The 23718-nt window shown below is 41.5% G+C and overlaps 1 protein-coding gene across 4 annotated transcripts in view; it reads left to right on the plus strand.

Annotated features, from left to right (window-relative positions):
* NCR3LG1 (natural killer cell cytotoxicity receptor 3 ligand 1) overlaps positions 1–19043 on the plus strand; it is a 47359-nt gene extending 28316 nt beyond the window's left edge. Inside the window, exons 2-6 of one of the 4 annotated variants that reach the window (XR_004970442.1) lie at positions 3640–3954; positions 5955–6054; positions 6707–7047; positions 16408–16488; positions 18906–19043. Coding sequence is in view for 3 of the 4 variants with exons in the window: in XM_036325561.1 (XP_036181454.1) it covers positions 3640–3954; positions 5955–6054; positions 6707–7025 (734 nt within the window). In the remaining variant the exon portion in view is untranslated. Of the gene's footprint in view, positions 1–3639; positions 3955–5954; positions 6055–6706; positions 7048–13151; positions 13378–16407; positions 16548–18905 lie in introns of those variants that run through there. The other 3 variants (XM_036325561.1, XM_036325560.1, XM_036325562.1) reach the window with 3 other exon arrangements.
* The last annotated feature ends 4675 nt before the right edge of the window (positions 19044–23718 follow it).

Consider the following 23718-nt stretch of genomic DNA (forward strand, 5'->3'; position numbering starts at 1 on the left):
ATAGAGCGTGGGCCTGTGGACCAAAGCGTCCCCAGTTTAAAAAAAGACCCTATCTCCAAATACAGTGACAGGGGAATGGGGTTAGGGCTTCAACATATGAATTTGGGGGGGGGGCGGCAATGTCTAGAGCTCTTCAAAATTGTACTTAAGACTTGGAATGTTTTGTACATATTGATTAGGGCAGTGGTCGACAAACTGTGGCTCGCTAGCCACATGCAGCTCTTTGGCCCCTTCAGTGTGGCTCTTCCACAAAATACCCCATGCAGGCGTGCACGTACAGTGCGAAGTTGACTTAAAACTTTAAGTAAAGTTTATTAAGTTAATTTTAGGGAACGTTGTGGAGTGAAAGAAGATGTAGTGTCGAGGACTGAGAAAGGTATGTTGAGATGGTTTGGACATATAGAGAGGATGAACAAAAGGAGATAGACCAAACAAGTATACAAGACGAGTGTGGATGGGGGAGTTGGAAGGGGTGGACCTCAGCGAAAGTACCTCAATCAGATTGAGGACGTTTTTTAGCAAAGGCCAGCTTAGGAATACCCTAATTAAGTTAATAACAATGTACCTATCTATATAGTTTAAGTTTAAACATTTTGGCTCTCAAAAGAAATTTCAATTGTTGTACTGTTGATATTTGGCTCTGTTGACTAATAAGTTTGCTGACCACTGGACTAGGGGGATGGGAAAGTGTATTAGCATTCATTTCCTCCACAACTGACAGAAAGCCTAAAAAGATTTTTAAAAAATTAATAGACTTTATTTTTTAGAACAGTTTTAGATTACAGAAAAAATTGCAAATATAGTAGTTTCTTTATGACTCCTGCCTATGCACATACCGCTTTCTCTATGATTAACCTCTTGCATCAGTATGGTATATTTGTTATAATTAATGAACCAATATTGATACATTTTTATTAATAAATGTCCATAGTTTATTCAGATAGCCTTAGTTTTGACCTAATATCCTTGATAACTTTTCTTTTTTTAAATATATTTTATTAATTGTTTACAGAGGGGAAGAGAGAGGGACAGAGAGTTAGAAACATTGATGAGAGAGAAACATCAATCAGCTGCCTCCTGCACACTCCCCACTGAGGATGTGCCCACAACCAAGGTACATGTCCTTGACTGGAATCGAACCTGGGACCCTTGAGTCTACAGGCCGACGCTCTATCCACTGAGCCAAACCAGTTAGGCCTCCCTGATAACTTTTCTTGTTCTAAAGGCTACTTTGAAATTCATAGAGCTATTCCAGTTTCCTTTAGATTAGCATTAGTATGATATATAAATCCCTTCACTTTTTGTTATTGTTGTTAATCCTCACCTGAGGATATTTTTTCCATAGATTTTTTTTTGTTTTTTTAGAAAGTGGAAGGGATGGAGAGGGGAAGGTGTGAGAGAGAGGCAGAGAGAGACACCCATGTGAGGAAGACATTGGTTGGTTGCCTCTCCCATGTACTCAGACTGGGGCCAGGGGCTGAACCTATAACCCAGGTACCTGCCATTCATTGGCTGGAAATAGGACCTGTGACGCTTTGGTGCATGGACCAATGCTCTAGCCATTTAGAACACCAGCCCGGCTCAGTTATATTTCTTAAAAAATTTGTTAGTGATTCCAATGTATTTTTACAACTAATCTAAGTCAATTTTGAAAGAACACTGTACTGCATCATTGTCATCAGTAGTACAGATATTTTATAACAGAATATTTCCAATTCTCCCCTCCCATCTCATAACATGCTGTCATTCACATATCAATATGCTATAATCACCCAATGTATTGTTGCTATTATTTTAAACCAACAATTATGTATTAGATCAATTAAGCATAAGACAAGGTTTTAATTTACCTTCATTTATGTCTTCTCTGATTCTAGTTTCTGACCCATATCCTTTTCCTTCTCTCTGAAGACTTTTTAATATTTTGCAAGGCAGGTCTGTTGGTGACATATTCCCTCAGTTTTGTTTGAGAAAGTATTTATAATTCACTTTTGAATGATAATTTTTCTGAATATAGGATCCAAGTAGGTGGGTTATTTTCTTTCGACTCTTAAAATATTGCATGTCCCTCTCTTCTCTCTTGCATTTAAGAAGTCCAATGTCATTCTTATCCTCATTCGCGTATGAGTAAGTTATTTTTTCCTTTCAGGTTTCTTTTCTAGAAGATTTTCTCTTTGTCTTTTGATCATATATATGTATATATAATATATTTGTGTATTATATATAAAATATATATATATATTTCTGCATTTTCAATATGATATAGTGTTTTCCTACTTGGTGTTCTCTAAGCTTCCTAGGTCTGTGCTTTGATGTCTGTCATTAATTTTGGAAAATTCTCAGCTATTATATTTTAAACAATTTCTTCTGCTTCCTTCTCTTTACTTGTTTTTGTATTCCTATTACATGTATGTTACAACTTTTGCAACTGTCCAGTTTTTGGATATTTCTTTCCCTTCTGGTTCCTTCTCCCCCCCCCCCTCCCCTCCACCCCCAAATTCTTTTTGCTCTTTGCATTTTAGTTTGGGAAGTTTATATGGACATATTTAAGCTAGCTGATTCCCTCCTTGGCAGTGTTAAGTCTATTGATGATCCTATCAAACACATTCCTCATTTCTTTTCTTTTTTTCAAAAATTTTAAAATATATATATTTTATTGATTTTTTACAGAGAGGAAGGGAGAGGGATAGAGAGTTAAAAGCATTGATGAGAGAGAAAAACATCGATCAGCTGCCTCCTGCACACCCCCAACTAGGGATGTGCCCGCAACCAAGGTACATGCCCTTGACAGGAATAGAACCTGGGACCCTTCAGTCCGCAGGCCGATGCTCTGTCCACTGAGCCAAACCGGGTAAGGCATTCCTCATTTCTTTTATAGTGTTTTTGGTTTCTAGCATTCCCTTTTGATTCTTTCTTAGACAATGTCCATTTCTCTGCTCACATTATCCATCTGTGCTTGCATGTTGTCTGCTTTTTTCATTAGTGTCCTTAGCATTTTAATCATAGTTATTTTGAATTTTCTATCTGCTCTCTCATGTGGGACCCAGAGTCCTTTTATCTATCCACTTTGGCATCCTGAACATGTAGCTTTCACCTTGTGTTTGGAAATGGCTTCTCCATCTAGAACCATGACATGGTCTTCCAGGTGTTCTCCAGGAAGGAAGAAGGGGAGAGGGAGAGAAGGCCATAGTACTTTTCTTTAAGATAGCCTTGTTCCTTAAGGGTATTTCCTTGAGTTTGCTCTCACTACCTCTGATTCTATCTGAACTAGTAGACCCTGAGTTCACCAGCTGAAGTGGAGGTTGGGAGAAGTAGCTTTAACTTGGATGTGTCATTAAAGAATGGACAGCAGTTTCTACCACAACAGTGTTCCAGAGCTCTCCTCCAATTCTCAAAGAAAGGTGTCTATGACACCAAGTGGCTTAAGAAACTCTGCTTTACACAATGGCTGTGAGAGTCAGGGTCATGGTCTATCAGCGTCACACTCGCCCTGGGATCAGCATCCCCAGATTACTTAGGCTAAGCAGAATCTCATTTGCCTCACTCACCCTTCCTGAAGGCTTGCTATGGGTCAGGCTTTGAACTGATAATAAGCTAGTCCCAACCTACCCTCAAATCATGACTTCTCTTCCCTGGCAGCTTCCCCAAAGTGCACCTTGTTTCAAGAACAAGCCACGGTGAAAGATGATGGCGACAAATATATTTTGTGTGAGGCAAGTGGGTTCTACCCAAAGGACATTAACATAACATGGTATATATGGAACCACGAGAATCCCCAGGGCCAGGAGATTTCTGAAGGCATCACCAATGGTCCAGCTATCAAGAATGAGGACGGCACATTTAATAAAACCAGCCATTTGAGGCTGGAACACAATTTGGTCTCCTGCCAATGTGTGATAAGACACATATCCTTGCCCACCTCCTGCAGGTCCAACTTCCCCACGTCTCGGATAGGTAAGCATCCTCTAAACATTTCTCTTACTCTTCACCTTGAGGGTGTATAACGTAACACTCTGGTTCCCAGTTAGTCTAGGCCAGTGATGGCGAACCTATGACATGCATGTCAGAGTTGACATGCGTGTCAGAGTTGACATGCGAACTCATTTTTTTGGTTGATTTTTCTTTGTTAAATGGCATTTAAATATATAAAATAAATATCAAAAATATAAATCTTTGTTTTACTATGGTTGCAAACATCAAAAAATTTCTATATGTGACACAGCACCAGAGTTAAGTGAGGGTTTTTCAAAATGCTGGCACGCTGAACTCAAAAGGTTCGCCATCACTGGTCTAGGCCAAGGTGGGGGCCAATGGGGAAGGAGAGAAAGCTCAGTTTGTCCTACTTCAGCCCCAGAGTCAGCAGTCCAGACTAGGTCCCTAAGTCAGGGTGGATTGCCTAATAGGTGGAGAGTGGTGACAAGCGCCCTCAGCGTTGCTGGTAACTTATGGCAGCTCAAGGAGCTGGATGGTCTGTATGACCTAGAATGGGAAGCTTGTCAGCTACTAGGAGAAAGGGGATAGGATCCTGTCCATGCCCCCTGAGGATAAGGGACTATCAGGGGCAAGAGACCCAACCCTACCAGCAACTCTTCTGGCCAGGCTCCAGGGCCACTGCAAACTGTTGGCTGGTAGAAGTCAAGTCAATAGTTCTGTACGGCAAGCTGGGGAGTCCATTGTAGGGAGTCCTGCACATGGCAAGGCCTTTCCCCAGGCACACTAGATCCTGAGCTTAAGACAATACAGCTCACTACAGAATCTCCCCCCGACCCCTGCTGGTGGGGTAGGGTTAATTGAGCTCATATCTTGGTTTCCATGGTCATGGTTCTGGTCCTGAGTGGAGATGACCTTGCAGGTCAAATGCATCTGCCTAGAGCTGAGAGGGGTTAGGGAGGCAGTGTCTGACTGGTTTTGCCAGATGGGGCCTCGGGTGTCCTGGATGGAGAGAGTAATTGTTTTTGGAAGCAAGGGCCAGGGATGTGTATGAGTGTGGTGTGTGTAAAGTATGTGTGGGACATGGGAAATATGGAATTGAAATATGCTTTGTGTGTATAATCTCTCATATAAAAGGCCCATGGCCGTCACGCTGTAACCCTTTCACGACCAAATGAGCTGCGGCTCTCTCTCCAGGGTCGGGGTTTAGGGAGAGGCTGGGGTGAGCGACTAGCGGTGATGAGCGGTACGGACAGCTGAGGCAAGTGGAAGCGAGCTACCTGCACAATTTTGTGCCTGCTGGGCCTCTAGTATAGTATAAGGTGTCCCAACATTCACGCAAGATTTGCAATTGAATTGCAAATCTAGTGTGAACTTTGGGACACCCTATAAAAGAGATTTGTGTTGGTGACTTGTGGCCGCAATAATAAATTGCAACAGACTGGGTGGCTTATACTCAACAGCTTTATTTCTCACAGTTATGGAGGCTGGAAGTCTGAGATCCGTGTGACATCATGGCTGGGTGAGGGCTTTCTTCTGGGTCACAGCTTTCTTGTAGCCTCACATGGTGGTAGGGATAAGGGAATCTCTCTAGGGCCTCTTATATAAGGGCACTAATTATTCACGAGGGCTCCTCCCTCATGACCTAATGATATCCCAAAAGCCCCACCTCCTAAAACCATCGCATTGGGTATTAGGATTTCAACATGTGAATTTTGGGGGGACACAGATATTCGATATATAGCAGTGTATAGTGATGTAAGATGATGTAGTGTGGAAGCTTGAACATGTGTACGGCATACATATGTGGTAGGTGGTGTCCATATTGCCGTGTATTTCTGGCAGGTGCTAAACACACTATTTGATGTATGTGATAGGAATAACAAGAAGTGTGGCAGATGATTGGTGGTTATATCTGTGGTAGGGAAATGGCACATGACCACAGATATCTTAGTAGTGGTTGTGTGGTCACTTTGGCCCCTGCACATAGGTTTCCTTTTAACGTTTGTCTCCTCTTTCTGCAGGATCTGAGATGGGAATTACCTGGGGGACTACTGATACTTGGATTGCTGTTGGCTTTATTGGAGCATGCATTTTAATGGGACTGATTGTATGTTGGATAAGGTAAGGGGGATGCCAAAGCCAAGTTTAGCCCTGTGTTTTGGAATTGACTCTGGGAGTTCCGGGATCTTTGCCAGTGGATGATATTTGAGAGTTCTCAGGATCAGTGCTGGGGGGAATCTGAGTGTGGTGTTTGTGTGGTGTATGGCTTTTTCTGATGTTGTGTCAGAGAAGAACTGTCTCTTTAGATCCCTATGTGGTAGCTTGGGACTCTGGGGAGATGCACTGTAAGGCCCCTGTGCCTCTTCCTGACATACAGGTGTCACTGTGAACCAGGTCTTTGAACTGTGTATGGGCTGCATTGTTGTCCTCACACATAGAACCACAGCTCAGAGCGGGGAATTCCTTCCCCGAGGTGCTCACATTTTGTTAACAGCTTAAAGGGATAGCTTTCAACCAGATTTCACCGTTAAATCAGGAATCTGTAGCCCTCATTGGTGTTTCCCATCTAAGACAGCTTTCCAAGCATATTTATCACTAACTGTAGTCCAAACAGCAGATAAAATAACTCAAGGTAAAGAAGTCTAAGGGACCAGTGTAGATATGTTGCTTAAAATGGTTCTAGATATTAAATTGCCCTCATTTTTGGGGTGGGGGTAGGGGACTCCAAGGCAGAATCTGTGCAATAGCTAATACATCTCATTAAATGTTTTAGGAAGAAAAAATTGGTTTCGTTATTCGTTGGGGCGATCCGTGCACTTAGCTCCTGGAGAGCGGGTCTCCTTGGGCAGCAGGAGCAGCGCTACGGACTGAAAAGCGGTGTAAAACTTCTGCGTGGAGTGAAAGAAAATGGCCCGAACCTAACGGACAGCTTGCAAATCACGGTTGGGAAAGCGCACGCACACAGCTGGCCACTAAGCTGCCAGGAAAAGCGCTCCCTCTACCCGTGGGGTGAAGAAGCCCCATCGCTACAAGCTCTGGACCATTGCACTTGGAGAAATCCGTCAGATACCAGAAATCTACAGGGCTTCTGATCTGGAAGCTGCCTTTCCAGAGGTTGGTGAGGGGGATGGCCCAGGATTTCAAAACTTCCAAGATTTCTTATTTTACATTTACTTCTCTAACTCTCTTTTTTCCTCTATTTTAAATCTGTGTGTATGTGTATCTCTATATAACATATAGTTATTTTTGAGAGTAGAGTTGCATATGATATTGCTTTAACCTTAATTCTCAAATGTGTATTTCTTGCAAAATAGGATTTATCTTAAATAATCAAATAACATTATCAATTTTCCCCCTCCACCCCACAGTACTCTAATCCAGGGGTGGGGAATGTCTGGCCTGTGGGCTATATATGGCCCAGAGACCATTTGGTCTGGCCCTGCCAAGGCACTAATGATGAGTTAATTAAATGTTTGATAAAGGCAAATTTTTAAAAATATATATACATTTTATTGATTTTTTACAGAGAGGAAGGGAGAGGGATAGAGAGTTAGAAACATTGACCAGCTGCTTCCTGCACACCCCCCACTGGGGATGTGCCCGCAACCAAGGTTCATGCTCTTGACCGGAATCAAATCTGGGACCCTTCAGTCCACAGGCTGAAGCTCTATCCACTGAGCCAAACCAGTCAGGGCAGCAGGCAAATTTTTATGTTGATAATTTGTATGGCCTGAGAATCTAATCTAATAAAAGAGAAACATGCAAATTGACTGCACCTCTGCTACACCCCAAGTCACGGCCACCAGCCAATCAGAGTGACTATATGCAAATTAACCCAACCAAGATGGCGGCTGGCAGCCACAGAGCTGGAGCAGCAGGAGGCTTGGTTTCCCCAGTGATGGAGGAAGCCAAGCTTCCTGCCTGTGCTGCCCGGCTATGGCCTCGGCTCAAGGCAACAAAGTTTCAATTATAGAAGATAAATAAATCCCAGATACCTGCTTCCAGCAAGCCTCCACTGAGAGCTTGGGTGGCTGGGGGCCGTAGCCAGCCTGCAAATAGCCATCAGCCCCTCACCCAGGATGGCCACACGCTCATGGGGTGAGGGTCCCCACTGGGGGGCTTGGCCAGCCTGCAAACAGCCATCAGCTCCTCACCCAGGATGGCTAGGCACCCCAGCAGGACCCCCCACCCTGAAGGGGGTGTGGCCAGCCTAAAAATGGCCCTCAGCCCCTCACCCAGGCTGGCCAGGCACACCAGTGGGGACTCCCACACTGAAGGGGCTGTGGCCAGCCTGCAAACAGCCATCAACCCCTCACCCAGGCTGGCCAGGCACCCCAGGGGAACCCCTACCCTGAAGGAGCTGTGGCCAACCTGCAAACAGCCATCAGTCCCTCACCCAGGCTGGCCAGGCACCCCAGCAGGACTCTCCTTCCCTGAAGGGGATGTGGCCAGCCTGAAAACAGCCCTCAGCCCCTCACCCAGGCTGGCCAAGTACCCCAGCGGGACTCCCACCCTGATCCGGGACACCCTTCAGGGCAAACCAGCCGGCCCCCACCCATGCACCAGGCCTCTATCCTATATAATAAAAGGGTAATATGAAAATTGACCCTACCAGCAGAATGACTGGAAATGACTGGTCACTATGACACACACTGACCACCAGGAGGCAGACGCTCAATGCAGGAGCTACCCCTGGTGGTCAGTACACTCCCACAGGGGGAGCTCTGCTCAGCCACAAGCCAGGCTTCTGGCTGCCAGTACAGTGGTGGAAGCCTCTACTGCCTCCTCAACAGCGCTAAGGATATCTGACTGCAGTTTAGGCCTGCTCCCCGCTGGCAAGTGGACATCCCCTAAGAGCTCCCATGCTGCCAGAGGGATGTCTGACTGCCAGTTTAGGCCCAATCCCCTGGGAAGCGGGCCTAAGCCAGCATGTGGTCATCCCCTGAGGGGTCCCAGACTTCGAGAGGGCACAGGCCGGGCTGAGGGACTCCCCGAGTGCATGTGCACCGGGCCTCTAGTGATGTTATAAATATCCAAATGGCTCTTGGCAGCAAAAAGGTTCCCTACCCCTTTAATCAGGTAGACTTGATTGAGATTTTTGTCAATTTTCCCAATATTGTCTTTTATAGCAAAAGAAAACCCAAGAAAATGCAGTGAATGTAGTTGTAATGTCTTTCTAGTCTCTGTTAGTCTGAAATAGTTTGTGAGTCATTGTGTCTCATGGCATTGATATTTCAAAAGAGTATAGACCAGCTATTTTGTAGACCATCCATCAGTCTGAGGGACTGTTTCCTTATGATTCCTACTTTTGATAAGAATATAGCTGAAGTGATACTAACTAAGGACATTTTATCAGAAGGCATATGGTCCTCATTATTCCCTTAACTGGCAATATTAACTTAGATTATTTGGTGAAGGTGAAGTCTACCAGGTGTTTTAACTGTAAAGTTACTACTTTACCTTTTAATTTATAATTTTAAAAATATCTTGTAAAACCCATGATATTGCCAGAATCTTAAGTCAGCTTTAAAAAAACACATCATTCTACATCATAAGTCTTTCCAAATACAATTTGTAAGCATTAATTTCATATCTATGGGTGCTTAATTATTTTCTCAGGATTAGACATTCAGGTTATCTTCAGTCTTTTATTGTTATTTTATTTTATTTTAAAAAATATATATTTTATTGATTTTTTACAGAGAGGAAGGGAGAGAGATAGTTAGAAACATCGATGAGAGAGAAACATCGATCAGCCGCCTCCTGCACACCCCCCACTGGGGATGTGCCTGCAACCAAGGCACATGCCCTTGACCAGAATTGAACCTGGGACCTTTCAGTCCACAGGTGCTGGGGTCCAACCCCAGCGGGTCCAGGGGTCCCCAAAGGTGTGGACGGAGTTGGCGAAGAAGGAAGGACACAGAGACAGTGTTCAGTTGATCAGCAGCCTAACCAGGATCTCCAGCCAGGATCTCCAGCCAAGTTCTGGTCTGGATCTCCAGAGAGGTTCTGCTTAGGATCTCCAGCCAGGTTCTGTGTCCATGTTCTCTTGCTAGGTTCTCCAGATTCTCCAGCCAGGTTCTGTAGTCATGTTCCCTCGCTAGGTTCTCCAGCCAGGTTCTGTCCAGGTTCTCCAGCCAGGTTCTGTAGCCATGTTCCCTCGCTAGGTTCTCCAGCCAGGTTCTGTGTCCATGTTCTCTTGCTAGATTCTCCAGGTTCTCCAGCCAGGTTCTGTAGCCATGTTCCCTCGCTAGGTTCTCCAGCCAGGTTCTGTGCAGGTTCTCCAGCCAGGTTCAGTCACCAGGTTCTAGTCAGGTTCTCTTGCCAATTTCTGTAGTCAGGTTCAGTCCAGGATCTTTTGCCATGTTCTCTCCAGCGAAGTTCTTCTGTCTCTAGGTTCTGTGTAGGTTCTGTCTTCTTAGTTCTGTGTTCTTAGTTCTGTCTGTTGCTGTCTTGTTACATCTGTATTTATACCAGTTGATTCAATCCTATCAATCTCTATTACAAAGGTTAGGGCGTTTCTTATCTCCATTCCAGGGAGTAAAGATTATGTAGCTTAAGCGTGATTGTTTGTAGTTAAAGTGATTAACTACCCGCCTGGCACTTAGTTAAGGCGTTTTATCCCCTCCCTGACTTCAGGGAAAAATCCCTACCTGGGGAAACAACCTTTCTCTGAGAGGAGACCTTGGTTAAAACACATAGTGCCAAGAAGGTAAGCAAACATTTTAAGAACAGTATGCCATATATGCCAGGTCCCTTGAAACAGCAAGGATGGACCGGCTCCCGGCACACAGGCCAACGCTCTATCCACTGAGCCAAACTGGTTTCGGCTTTTATTGTTATTTTAAAAAGTGCTGCTTTCAACACATTTTCATATACAGCTTTTAATGTGTTTAGGGCTATTTTATAAAGTAGATTGTCAGTGTAGCATTATCAGGGTCAAGAGAATATTTTTAAAACTACTGATATACTTTGTAAAGAATATTGAAAGAATTACACTAATTTACATTTCCACTAATAAAAAATGAGTGATCTGTTTGTTGTTTGTTTTTAAAAATGTATTTTTAAGGATATACTTTGAGACTTATCTACAAGTTGCATCCTCTGATGATTCTGGTCAGCATCAGTTGTTACTTGACTGTTGACAAATGGTTATTTTCTAATCATCATTCCTTCTACATTTATTTTTTTGCTTCGTATTGTAAGGAAAAGCTACCCTTTTCCTCTTCTCTACCTGTTCACTGTAGACTCATGGATTCCTGTTTTATTCAGTAAGCCTGCACCCTTCCTATGACAGTAGGTCCTCAGATCCATCCTTATGGCGTGATGTAATGTGACTTTCACCATAAGTCAGAACCCACCTACATAAGCACCTACGTCACTACATGGAGCACATACACAGCAGTAATGAAGTGAAACAGTAAAAAAAAAATAAAAGAAAGATAACAATTCCTGACCTTTACTTGTGGTAAATAAATAATAAGAAACATAAAGCACATATGTACATACGTCGAAATGACAGAACTTTTTTTTTTTCTTTATAAATGAGTGGGAGATGGTGACATAACCATGAAATGACGTACGTTGAGTCCGACGTAACCCGAGAACTGCCTGTATTTATTTCCATTCTTGGCTAGTGGGAGTTTCCTCAAACAGGTTTTTGTGGCCTTCTGATATGTTCCCATCATTCTTTGAGGACTTTCTTATTTTTTAGCAGAAGACGTTCAAGGTTCATCTTGTTCCTTCTCTGTCCCACCTCTTTAATCAGCCATTTTTTCTGAGGAGTACTGTTGTTTGTTAGTTTTTCAGTGGAGATTGATAGTATAGACCAGGAGCTGGACACTAAATTGACTACTTGCTATGGAATTGTCCTTGCTGTAAAGCAAGTCCTAGTCAGATAATAGAACTGGGAATTTTTTAAAAATTTTAAATACATTTTTATTTATTTATATTATGAATATATACATATATACACACATACTTCCACACACATATATAGACACACTATACACATTTATATTCATTTTGTATATTTCACTGTCAATCTATATTACAACTCATGAGTTCACACTATCCTCTTAAATTTTAATACAACACCTTCAATTCCAATACATTTTAAGTTTTTATTTTTCTGTATTTCATACAAAACCTGGCTCCCATTTCCCACAAGTTTCTGCAGGAGACTGCCCATTATCTTCACTAACAGAGAAGTGCAAACAACGATCTCAGAATGCTGGTGACCCTTGAACCCATGGCAAGGGCCTGAGTTATGCACTGATTGTCTAGTCCTGATAATGGGGGCTTAAGCTATTTCTTGATCAAATAGTCTCAGAGTAAATCCTCCTAATATTTACTGACCTTTTAAGATAGTCTGTTATTGCAATTTCCTGCCTAAGGGTTTTATGCTTAACCAAAGTGAATAAAAGGCTGGCGAGGCCTGGGCACTGGTGGAAGTCCTTCCCCTTGAGTTGGAATTGCCTGCCTGGCCCCCCAGTATTTCCAAATTATCTCTTGTCTCTTCTCTTTCATTTGTGTGTGGCTCCTCTTCCAGATCCTGAACCCTGAACCACGCGGGACGTGGCGGGGAACAAACATACACAAGTTTCCACTTATTTGCTCAGTCCTAGCATATTGAAAGCATTTTAGAATTGCCAATCCATGCCTCTGCAAAACAAGACTAAGACTTGTTTAGATTTTGGGGTTGTTTTTAATTTGAGTGCATGTAGTTCAGAGACTGTGTTAAGAAGTTTCTTGGGTTAGTTCTTTTTTTCCCTTCTCCCTTCTGTCAGTTATTTTATTCAGTTAAAATAAAAGTATTATTTATTTGTTTCTGTTTCTATTCAATTTGGGGGGATTTTTTCTGTCCTTGTGGATTTTAGTTATTTGTGGTGTTTTTTTGAGTGTGTAACACATTGAATGTTTCAGAAAAGCAATTCTGTACAAAATGTGTATTCAGAGGAGTATGATTTTCTTGCCTTCATTCCCTTTGTCCTTTCCACTCAGTTTCTCCCTCGTTCTGTAGGTAAACAATCTCATTAGTCTTTAGGTGTTCCTTTTATTCAGAGTACATAAATATATATTTTTTTAATTCCTTTTCTTTTTTTACCCCAAAGGTATAATACTATAATCTATTGTACTTTGCTAATCATACAACTTGACAGCTGAATCAGACCTTATGGTTGCATTTCTAAGATTATTCTTTCTTCGTTTTTCTTTAGACATTAGATCAGCAACAGTTTTTCACAGAGGAAGAACTGAAAGAATATGAAAATCTTATCTCCTTACAAGAAAATGAACTTAAGAAAAAGCAGGTGAACTTCAGAAACAAAAATAAGAACTACAACCCTGACCGGTTTGGCTCAGTGGATAGAGCATCGGTCCTCGGACTCAGGGGTCCCAGGTTCAACTCCGGTCAAGGGCATGTACCTTGGTTGCAGGCACATCACCAGTGGGGGGTGTGCAGGAAGCAGCTGATCAATGTTTCTCTCTCATCGGTGTTTCTAACTCTATCCCTCTCTCTTCCTCCCTGTAAAAAATCAATAAAATATATATTTTTTAAAAAGATGTCCTGATTTATTATTTTTTTGCTTTGATCCGTTTTATTTATTTATTTTTTAAATTAAACCTTTATTGTTCAGATTATTACAGTTGTTCCTCTTTTTTCCCCCCCATAACTCCCCTCTACCCTGTTCCCACCCCACCCTCTGTCCTTACCCTGCCCAATGTCCTCGTCCATAGTTGTATGATTTTTGTCCAGTCTCTTCCCGCACCCCCACACCCCTTTCCCCCCAAGAATAGTCAGTCCACTCCCTTTCTATGCCCCGATTCTATTATATTCACCAGTTTATTCTGTTCATCAGATTATTTATTCACTTGATTTTTAGATTCACTTGTTGATAGGTATATATTTGTTGTTCATAATTTGTATCTTTACCTTTTTCTTCTTCTTCCTCTTCTTAAAGGATACCTTTCAGCATTTCATATAATACTGGTTTGGTGGTGATGAACTCCTTTAGCTTTTTCTTATCTGTGAAGCTCTTTATCTGATGTTCAATTCTGAATGATAGCTTTGCTAGGTAAAGTAATCTTGGTTGTAGGTTCTTGGTATTCATCACTTTGAATATTTCTTGCCACTCCCTTCTGGCCTGCATAGTTTCTGTTGAGAAATCAGCTGACAGTCGTATGGGTACTCCCTTGTAGGAAACTGACTTTTTTTCTCTTGCTGCTTTTAAGATTTTCTCTTTGTCTTTTGCTCTTGGCATTTTAATTATGATGTGTCTTGGTGTGGTCTTCTTTGGATTCCTTTTGTTTGAGGTTCTCTGTGCTTCCTGGACTTGTAAGTCTATTTCTTTCACCAGGTAGGGGAAGTTTTCTATCATAATTTCTTCAAATAGGTTTTCAATATCTTGCTCTCTCTCTTTTTCTGGCACCCCCATAATTCGGGTGTTGGTATGCTTGAAGTTGTCCCAGAGGCTCCTTACACTATCTTCATATTTTTGGATTCTTTTCTCTTTTCATTTTTCCCGTTGGGTGTTTTTTGCTTTCTCATATTTCAAATCTTTGACTTGATTCTTGCAATCCTCTAGTCTGCTGTTGGAACTCTATATACTATTCTTTATTTCAGTCAGTGTATGCTTAATTTCTAGTTGTTCCTTTTTCAGATCCTCGAGGGTCTCACTAGACTTATTGAGGGTCTTACTAAATTTATCGGTGGTGTCTATAAAATTCTTGAAAAACCTTATAAGCGTGTTTTGAACTCTATATCCAATAGTTATCCATTTCTGTCATTTGTGTCCTGTTTCTTTGCCTCCACATTTTTTATGCTTCCCTGTGTTGATACAGTGGCTTTCTGTGCTAGGTGTCCTATAGGACCCAGTGTCTCAGCCTCCCCAATTACCTGAGGTGGACACTCTTGGTGCACCCCTTTGTGGGCTTTGTGCACAGTCTTGTAGTTAAGCCTTGATTGTTGTAGGTATCACTGGGAGGAATTGACCTCCAGGCCAATTGGCTGTGAGAATCAGTGGGAGAACTTTTGTGCTGGAGACGCCTCCTGAGTGTGTCCCTTATGGATCTGAGGAGTTGTAATCTGGATGGTCCCACTCTGACCACTGGGTACACTGGCTCTTGGATCTCTAGGGAGATGCTAATTTAGTCTCTGCCTGAAGCTACCCAGCAGGAGCTATGGAGAGATCTGCAGATTCCTCTTCTTTGTTTGGGGTTTGGAGGTGCCCAGATGAGGCCCAGCTGTGAAGCAATGCAAGCTGCTGTGGGGCCTTGGGCCTTCTTTTGGAAGTTCTGGGTCTCTCTGACCCAGCTGCAGTTTGTTAGGTAATTTTCAGATTGCAAAGGGCTAGGCCTTTCATATGCAAAAGCCTCTGTGCACAGCTTGGGTGGGGCGGGGTCTCAGGGAATCAACAGGGCCGAGCAAACAGCTATGGCTGATCCTCAGTCCTACCCTAAGAGGCCCAGCATCTCAGTGTCCTGGTAATTGCCCCAAGCACCTCTGAGAGAAAGCTGCCCTGGAGTTCCGACTGTTGCCAGACAGTCCAATTTCTCCCCATCTGAGTCTGGGTCCCCAGAGACTTGCCTGGAACTGGAGTTCAGAGCAGCTGGGAGCTTGATACTCCCTCCTGACTGAAAAAAGACAACTGTGTCCTCAGTTACCAGCCCTTTCCATGCATTCGAGCCTCTGTACCTCTGGAGTTAACTTCCTCACCTCCTCTGAGTCTCAGTGTGCTTTTCTCTTTCCTTCTAGTTGTAAAATTTCCACTTAGCTAGCCTTCCTGTGGTGCTGGATGATGTCCGTTTTGGCTTTTAGTTGTATTTTTGAAGTAGTGGTGGGAGGCAGCAATTTCTGGTTTTTACCTATGCTGCCATCTTGGTTTCTCCCTGATTTATTATTTAAAAAAAAAAGGAGCCCAAATCCGGTTTGGCTCAGTGGATAGAGCATCGGCCCTTGGACTCAGGGGTCCCAGGTTCAATTCTGATCAAGGGCATGTACCTTAGTTGCGGGCACATACCCAGTGGGGAGTGTGCAGGAGGCGGCTGATCGATGTTTCTCCCTCATCGATGTTTCTAACTCTCTATCCCTCTCCCTTCCTCTCTGTAAAGAATCAATAAAATATATTTTTAAAAGAAGAAAAGAAGAAAGCATACAGCGTCAGCATGGCCAACTTGAGGCTCAGAAGCTGGAATATCATCAGGTTTTATTTTGTGAAAGGATTGTGGCATTAAAAAGATTTTAGGAGCTTTGCTAAAAGCCTGTGTTGTAGTAATATTTCAGTCACTATTAGCTATAGTATTTTAAATGTTGGTGTTTTAAAAACTGCTTTGCTGAATATTAATCTAAATTTTAGAATTTGACTATTTCATTTTGGAAAATAATTTTCAGTTAGTTGTGATTTGTTAAAGGTCACACATGTCAGAGAAAATCAAGTACTACTTCCTTTTAAAACATTATTTTTCATTCCCCAGGTCATACAGCAGATGGAACAAAAAAATTACAACAAGAAATTTCTCCATCAGTGCCTGGTGGAGAATCGAAGTTCAAGCCATGTATGTAATTTGGTTTGCTTATTTGTTTGATTAAGGAAATAAATTAAAATTGACATTTATTGCAAGTATGATTTCAAATTATTAATATCTTTGCTATTTTCTCTATATTTGTGGAACTACAGCACCTTACATTTCAGAAGGCCTATAAAGTTTTTATGTATCCGTATATTTCAAAAGCTATATAATTTAATAGGCATATTTATTGCGAAGTGATTTATTTGAACATTATTTATCTTTTTTTCTAATCATTTATTGATATTATCAGAGAACATGTTTTTAATTTTAATTTTTTTCTTAACTGTAGCCTCCATTCTGACAGTTTTGGTTTTACAACATTTGGTAGGGTAAGCATTGCCCAGCCAGAGTATCCATGCCCATAAGACATTCAGGTAAAGGAGACACAAGTTATTTGCATAAGCCTGTCTAAACATTCCTAGGCTCATTATCCCATCAATCCTTCCCTTGGGAGAACAACCTTCATGTTCTCTCAATCTAATTGTAGTCCACACCAGCGCTTTGTCAGTGGATTTTGGTACCACAGTTTGTGGACCTCCCAGGTCAATGAGTCCAGAAATTTCTCTTCTCTACCTCCTGACAGTTTTACCCACTCTGGTGTAAAGACTTTGAATCCCCAATGAGTGATTGAGTCAAGGGACCCTCTGGTCCTTTTGTCAGCTTTCATCTTTTTTTAAAATAGTTTTTATTGTTGATAGTATTACAGATATCTCCCATTTCCCCCCTCCCCTCTTCCTCCCAGCCCCTGCCCACCCCTTGAGGTCTTCACTACCCTATTGCTGTGTCCATGGCTATGTCAGCCTTCATCTTGATTATTCTCCTTAACCATTGCTCGAAGCAATTGTAAGTCAGATTTCTCATTATAATCTTTGAATCTTGGCTTTCAAAATGTTCCAAACCAGGGTAAATAAAGAAGACTTGTTTGGGGCCCTTTAATCCTGGGGAGTCAATAGGGGGTTCTTTTGGCATGCACCACCTTGGGTAGCACTATTAAAACCTTTGTTCAATCCCCATCATTGTCATTTTATTTACATCTAACCATCGGGAGTGTGGGCGTTCATATACTGGGCACTGATGACTGTCCTTGACTCAGGAGACTAAGAGGATCGACCTTTCAGACAATGATAAAAGGTAGAGGGATTTCTTCTTATAGAAAAAGATAAAAAACTGGTCTGTTTAAACCAATGGTTCTCAACCTTCTTAATGCCGCGACCCTTTAATACAGTTCCTCATGTTGTGGTGACCCCCAACCATAAAATTATTTTCGTTGCTGCTTCATAACTGTAATGTTGCTACTGTTATGAATCATAATGTAAATATCTGATATGCAGGATGTATTTAGGCGACCCCTGTGAAAGGGTCGTTCTACCCCAAAAGGGGTCGCGACCCACAGGTTGAGAACCGCTGGTTTAAACATTTAAGAGCATGATGTCAGCAAGATTGTGGACTAGGAGGTCCCAGCTCTTGTACCACTGCCAGAGAAACACAGGCACCAGCCCCTCCAGAGTGCTCGATACCAGAAGTCTTAGGTGGTTCCTGGTCACAGGCATTCACAATGCTGGCACTCATGGTGTTTGTGAACTAATGGGTAAGGGAGTTTCTGCCTCCTTCACTGAAATTATTTGGTTCTGTGCTTGCCATACTTGGCAAATTTGTAGCTACTGCTTCTTCCTTTTTGCTCTGCTGTTTTGTTTTCAAATATATTTCATTGATTTCAGAGAGGAAGGGAGCGGGAGAGATAGAAACATCAATGATGGGAGAAAATCATTGATAGGCTGCCTCCGGCTCTCCCTAGCACGCAATCTGGGCATTTGCCCTTGACCAGAGTCGAACCTGGGACCCTTCAGTCCGAAGTCCAGTGCTGTATCCGCTGAGCCAAACCAGCCAGGGCTACTGTGTTGGCTCTTGAGCCAAGTCTTTATTACTGATCCAACAAGTAGAATAGCTGAAGAAAGTTCTGCTATGGTAACCCCATGTGGGTACGTGGTCTTTTGAAATGTATCGTTCAGTTTTCTAAGCTGTGCTGAACTAAAGGTTGTGCAGTATTGATGCGCATACTTTGGCTTGTCTGATCCATTTTATATGGAAGATTTATGTAGCAGGCCCTTATTCTTTATACAAACACACCCCCCAAAAAGCCAGCATGCTGCCTCATTGCCCAAAATGTGAAGACAAGAGGTCAAACACCCAGATTTCACTTAGGTTTTCAGCATCTGCCATAGTATCTTTTTGAAGTATAATAAATGATTCACTGTGTGTGTTTCTGAGATCCTGAATTTCATCTGTGTCAAACATATGCTTTTAATTGTAATCTATGATTATATAAGTGTATTTAAAAAATAAATATTACATATAAAAGGAGATTCCTTTAAAATGAGAGTATATATTTTTTCTTTAAACAGTCATTTGAAGTCTGAAGTCCACCAGAACTTGGAAGAAAACTGTAAAATCAATATCTGTGTCATTTTTTTACTTCCCTTCCTTTTTCTCTACTCAAATATTTTAAGACATAAATGGAATAAAGGAAGATACTTTTTAAATAAGAACACTTTTTTTTTGACACCGATATTTAAAGATGGAAGTCCACCAGAACTAGGAATAAAACCTCAATATCTGCTCTCACTTTCATACCTCCCCTCTTTTTACTTTGGTCTTCTTTAGTGATTTAATCAAATAGCCTTAGGCCAGTGGTTCTCAACCTTCTGGCCCTTTAAATACAGTTTCTCATGTTGTGACCCAACCAGAAAATTATTTTCGTTGCTACTTCATAACTGTAATGTTGCTACTCTTATGTATCATAATGTAAATATCTGATATGCAGGATGGTCTTAAGCGACCCCTGTGAAAGGGTGGTTCGTTCACCAAAGGGATTGCGACCCACAGGTTGAGGACCGCTGCCTTAGGCCATAATTTAATGAAACTCTCAGGAACCACATAAGTGAGAAAGCTCTGTTTGTTACTTTATAAATAAATTGTTCTCACTTACTCATGAAGATAGATATTCTTTTTTAAAAAATATATTTTATTGATTTTTTACAGAGAGGAAAGGAGAGAGAGAGTTAGAAACATCGATGAGAGAGAAACATCGATCAGCTGCCTCCTGCACACCTCCCACCAGGGATGTGCCCGCAACCCAGGTACATGCCCCTGACCGGAATCAAACCTGGGACCCCTCAGTCCGCAGGCCAATGTTCTATCCACTGAGCCAAACCGGTTTCGGCTTATGGGTGCTTATCATCCCCTCTCTCAATAAAAGTCTCTTTGATATTCACAATTCTTCTGAGAAGACCATGTATTCCCTGTTTCTTGGTAATTTCTTCCTACTTTCAGAACCCTTAACTGCTAGAAATTCTTCTGCTAAATAGTTTTTGCTACTACTTGAGGTCATTTTTCATTCATACTTTTGTTTTATACTCTATCTATTTCAGATCAGATTTGCTATATATAACCAAAAACCAAAGAAAACAGTGATTTAAACTAAATAGGAGTTTTTCCTTTTTGTATAAATCTGTAGGCAGGTGGTGTCCAGGTTCCTATCTTTCTGCTCTCCTATCCTCAGTACATTGCTTTTATCCTCAAGTTGCTTCATCCTTACTTTCCAAGATTGCTTCTGGAGGCAGCTGGGAAGGGCAAGAAAAGGATCTTTTGCCACTTGAGGAACTTTCTCAGCTTCCTTGAAGCAGTTTTCCTGGAGAACCACACAACATTTCAACTTATATCTCATTGGCCAAAACTGAGTTACCTGGCCATAAAGCTGCTAGGGAAACTGAGACATCTTTGTGGCAATGTGACCAGCTAAATGTTAGGATACTTGTCCTAGCTGGTTTGGCTCAGTGGATAGAGTGTCAGCCTGTAGACCAAAAGGTCCCGGGTTCAATTCTAGTCAAGGGCACGTACCTTGGTTGCAGGCTCCTCCATGACCTGGGCCCTGGTCAGGGCTCCTACAAGAGGCAACCAATTGATGTGTTTCTCTCACATTGATGTTTCCATTTGTCTTTCCCTCTCTCCCTAAAATCAATGGAAAACTATCCTTGGGTGATGATTAACCAAAACAAAAAAACAAATAAATATTAGGACACTTTAATTAAGGAGGTGGGAAGAGGTAATGTTTGTTAGGCAACTTTTTAAAAATATATATATTTTTATTGATTTCAGAGAAGAAGGGAGAGGTAGAGAGCTAGAAACATCAATGATGAAAGAGAATCATTGATTGCCTCCTGCATGTCCCCCACTGGGGATTGAGCCCGCAACCTGGGCATGTGCCCAACACGGAATCAAAAATTGACCTTCTGGTTCATAGGTCGATGTTCAACTACGGAGCCACACTGGCCGGGCTGGTAAGCAAGTTTTAATTTTATTCCAGACAGCCTTATTCGCTACCTAAATATCTATGTACACTCTTCTAAACATAGAAAACACCCACCTCAAAAGAAAACCATCAAAATCTCACCTATTATTGCATATTGCTCAAAGACCATGATATCTTTGGCCACCCAGAAACTAAAAGTCAAGGTGTCTGCCCCATGGGCAACATATGCATAAAGGTGGGATAGGTACAGGATAACTACATAAAATCAATCTTTTTGAAACAGGGGTAAATGGGAAACTAGCAGTTGCTGATCCATAGCAAGGTCTCTCTGCTCTGTCCATAAATATATTCTTTGGTTTTCCCATCAGGCAACCACTGATTCACCTTCCTGGGAGTAACTCCCTTGTCTAATGTCCCCAGGGGCTCTTGGTGTTGCCCTCTGGGAAGTCTTTATTGTCCGTTACTCTAGGTACATATCAGAAAGGATGCACTTCTTGGAGGCTGGATAGTCTTAGCACTTCGTTTCCTATTATTTTGGGTTTAGGGGCTCAGGGATTGTTTAGATAGTTACAGGCTATAGCAGGCCAGGTTTAGGGTTTTTATTTATTTAGGATTTGTTTGTTTGTTTGACAAAACAATTCCCTAAAAACTTAAGTAATTTTCTGGTCTGTTTTCTTCAATAATTATCATGAGTAACAAGAAAGATCTTGTCAAGGCATAGTTTTTGTCAGAGAACCCATCTTCCCTTGCTGGTTTCTGTGTTCTTTCTTCCCCCTGGGGTCTTAAATGAATGGCTTGGATGGGTTCACAATGGCATTTATCTGACCTTTTTCCTCAGGATGGCTCCCATTACTTGGCAGAAAATTCTTAAGGGAAGGTTCTTGAAAAAGGTTAAGGACATTTCAACAGCTTTCTCAGAACCTTTACTTATGGAGTGTGGTAGTAGTTGACTTTTTCCATTCTTCAAGGCTCCAAATTTGGGAGTTTTGTCAATATTTTTTGGTTTTTTAGACAGAACATATCCCTAAGCAAAGCTATGTATACCTTTCCATCTCTGTAGACTTGTAAACCTTATCCCGAGTGGTATTTGTCTTGTAGGATTTTGCTGAAAGAGGCAGAGGCAGCCCCACATGCTAGCATTCTGAAGTTCTACCACACTTTCTTTGATACCCTTACTTCAGTTGGCATGAGGGCTCATGGCTTAAAGCCCTACCTCCTCAACTCAGCCCACTTCATATTTAAGATCCTTTTACTTGCTGCACCTTACTTCTAGCTATCAGATTCTGTATAGGTCAAGATTCATGGCTGTAGGTCATAGAATCTTCTTTAGCTATTAAACCGAATGGGATTGATTATGGGAAATGGATAGCTCACAGAATTTTTGAGAGGGCTGAAGAAACAGAACCTAGGCTGAGCTTCTAGGAACTACATCACAAGAGAGGGCTGCCAAAGAAGCTGCTGCTTTTGGAATAATCAAGAAGCTGCCTGCCACTTTGGGAAGCTGCCTGCTGGATTAGAAAGACATGAACAGTTGCCAGCTCCAGAATCACACCACTGCTGCCACACTTCGTGTTGGCCAACTCGGCTCCAAGTGAAAGTCTCAAGTGAGTGCATCTGATTGCTGGACCAATCATACCTGGAATCCTAGCTGCAAGGGAGGCTGGGAAATAATAGTGTTTAACTTTCCTACCTCTGTATACAGGAATGCATGTTTCAACTTTTCAAGTGAACTAATCCACTGTAACACCTCATAATTTTACATTGTTTCTCTTAATATTAATACCTTTTAAACTCTTTGTTTTCATTTTACAAGGTTTTAACTAATTATTGGATATTCCTCCAAATATACTTCAGATTATTTTTTTAAACCATGGATCCCCAAATTAAGTATAGCAATCTAGAAATGTTCTGCTTATATTCAGCTTTAAAACACCCACAAAAATCACTCAACAGACTAATGCTATGGTTTGTCAGGGATGGAGAAGAATTCCTATCTTTATGGTTAAAATTGTAGGAAACATTTAAAAAAGGTCTGGAATATCTTTTTATTTATTACTGTATCTATGCCCAGAAATTGTGATAAGACAGGTTTTCCCAGGATAATCTCTTTTAGATGGTGGACTGTGGTTCAATCAAAAGGTAATTGGAGGAGAACTTAAAGAAATTTCTTAAAATGCTTTTATGTGCATGAATAAATAATGGATGGATATTAATGTAGACATACCTCTTAGTTTCCAGCAAATTATCTATATTAATAAAAGGGTAATATGCTAATTAGACTGGACATCTTCCGGACATCCTTCCAGAGAAAGCCATGATGGCGGGGCCAAGGTAGAGGCAGTTAGGGGCAATCAGGCTGTCAAGGGAGGGCAGTTAATTTTAAATTTTGGAAAGAAATTTTATTAGTCTTATGTGTACCTAATTTTTCTTGGCTTATTTAGATAGTTGGACTGTTTTTTAAACTATAAAGAAATAATTGGATTTTAATTGATAATCAGAAAGACACAGAGACTTTATATAAGTTCATTATATTTTAATTTGTTTATCAAATATGTGTTGTGAAAATTCAGTGCAATATTTGTGGAAATATTGTTACTAAGGTCATTTGTATAGGTTCCTTGTTAATTATATTAAATGTAAAATCAGAACAATATGTAATATCTGTCATAAATTTTGAGGGCAAAAATACAAATTTGACAATATTGAAAGAATGGATTGTTTACAAAGCAATAACTTTTCAGAGTCATAGTCTTGGAGCCTTTCTTTCTCCTAATCTCTGTGGGTTCCCACAGAGACTTGCAACCAGAGGAGCAGCAGGCAGCAGCAGCTCCTTCCAGGCTGACCCCCAGAACCTGTATCCAATGCCCCTTTTCTCTGACTCTCCAGTGAGCTAAGCAGTCCCATGT

Source organism: Myotis myotis, unplaced genomic scaffold (assembly GCF_014108235.1).
Source record: "Myotis myotis isolate mMyoMyo1 unplaced genomic scaffold, mMyoMyo1.p scaffold_m19_p_10, whole genome shotgun sequence".
Lineage (NCBI taxonomy): Eukaryota > Metazoa > Chordata > Mammalia > Chiroptera > Vespertilionidae > Myotis > Myotis myotis.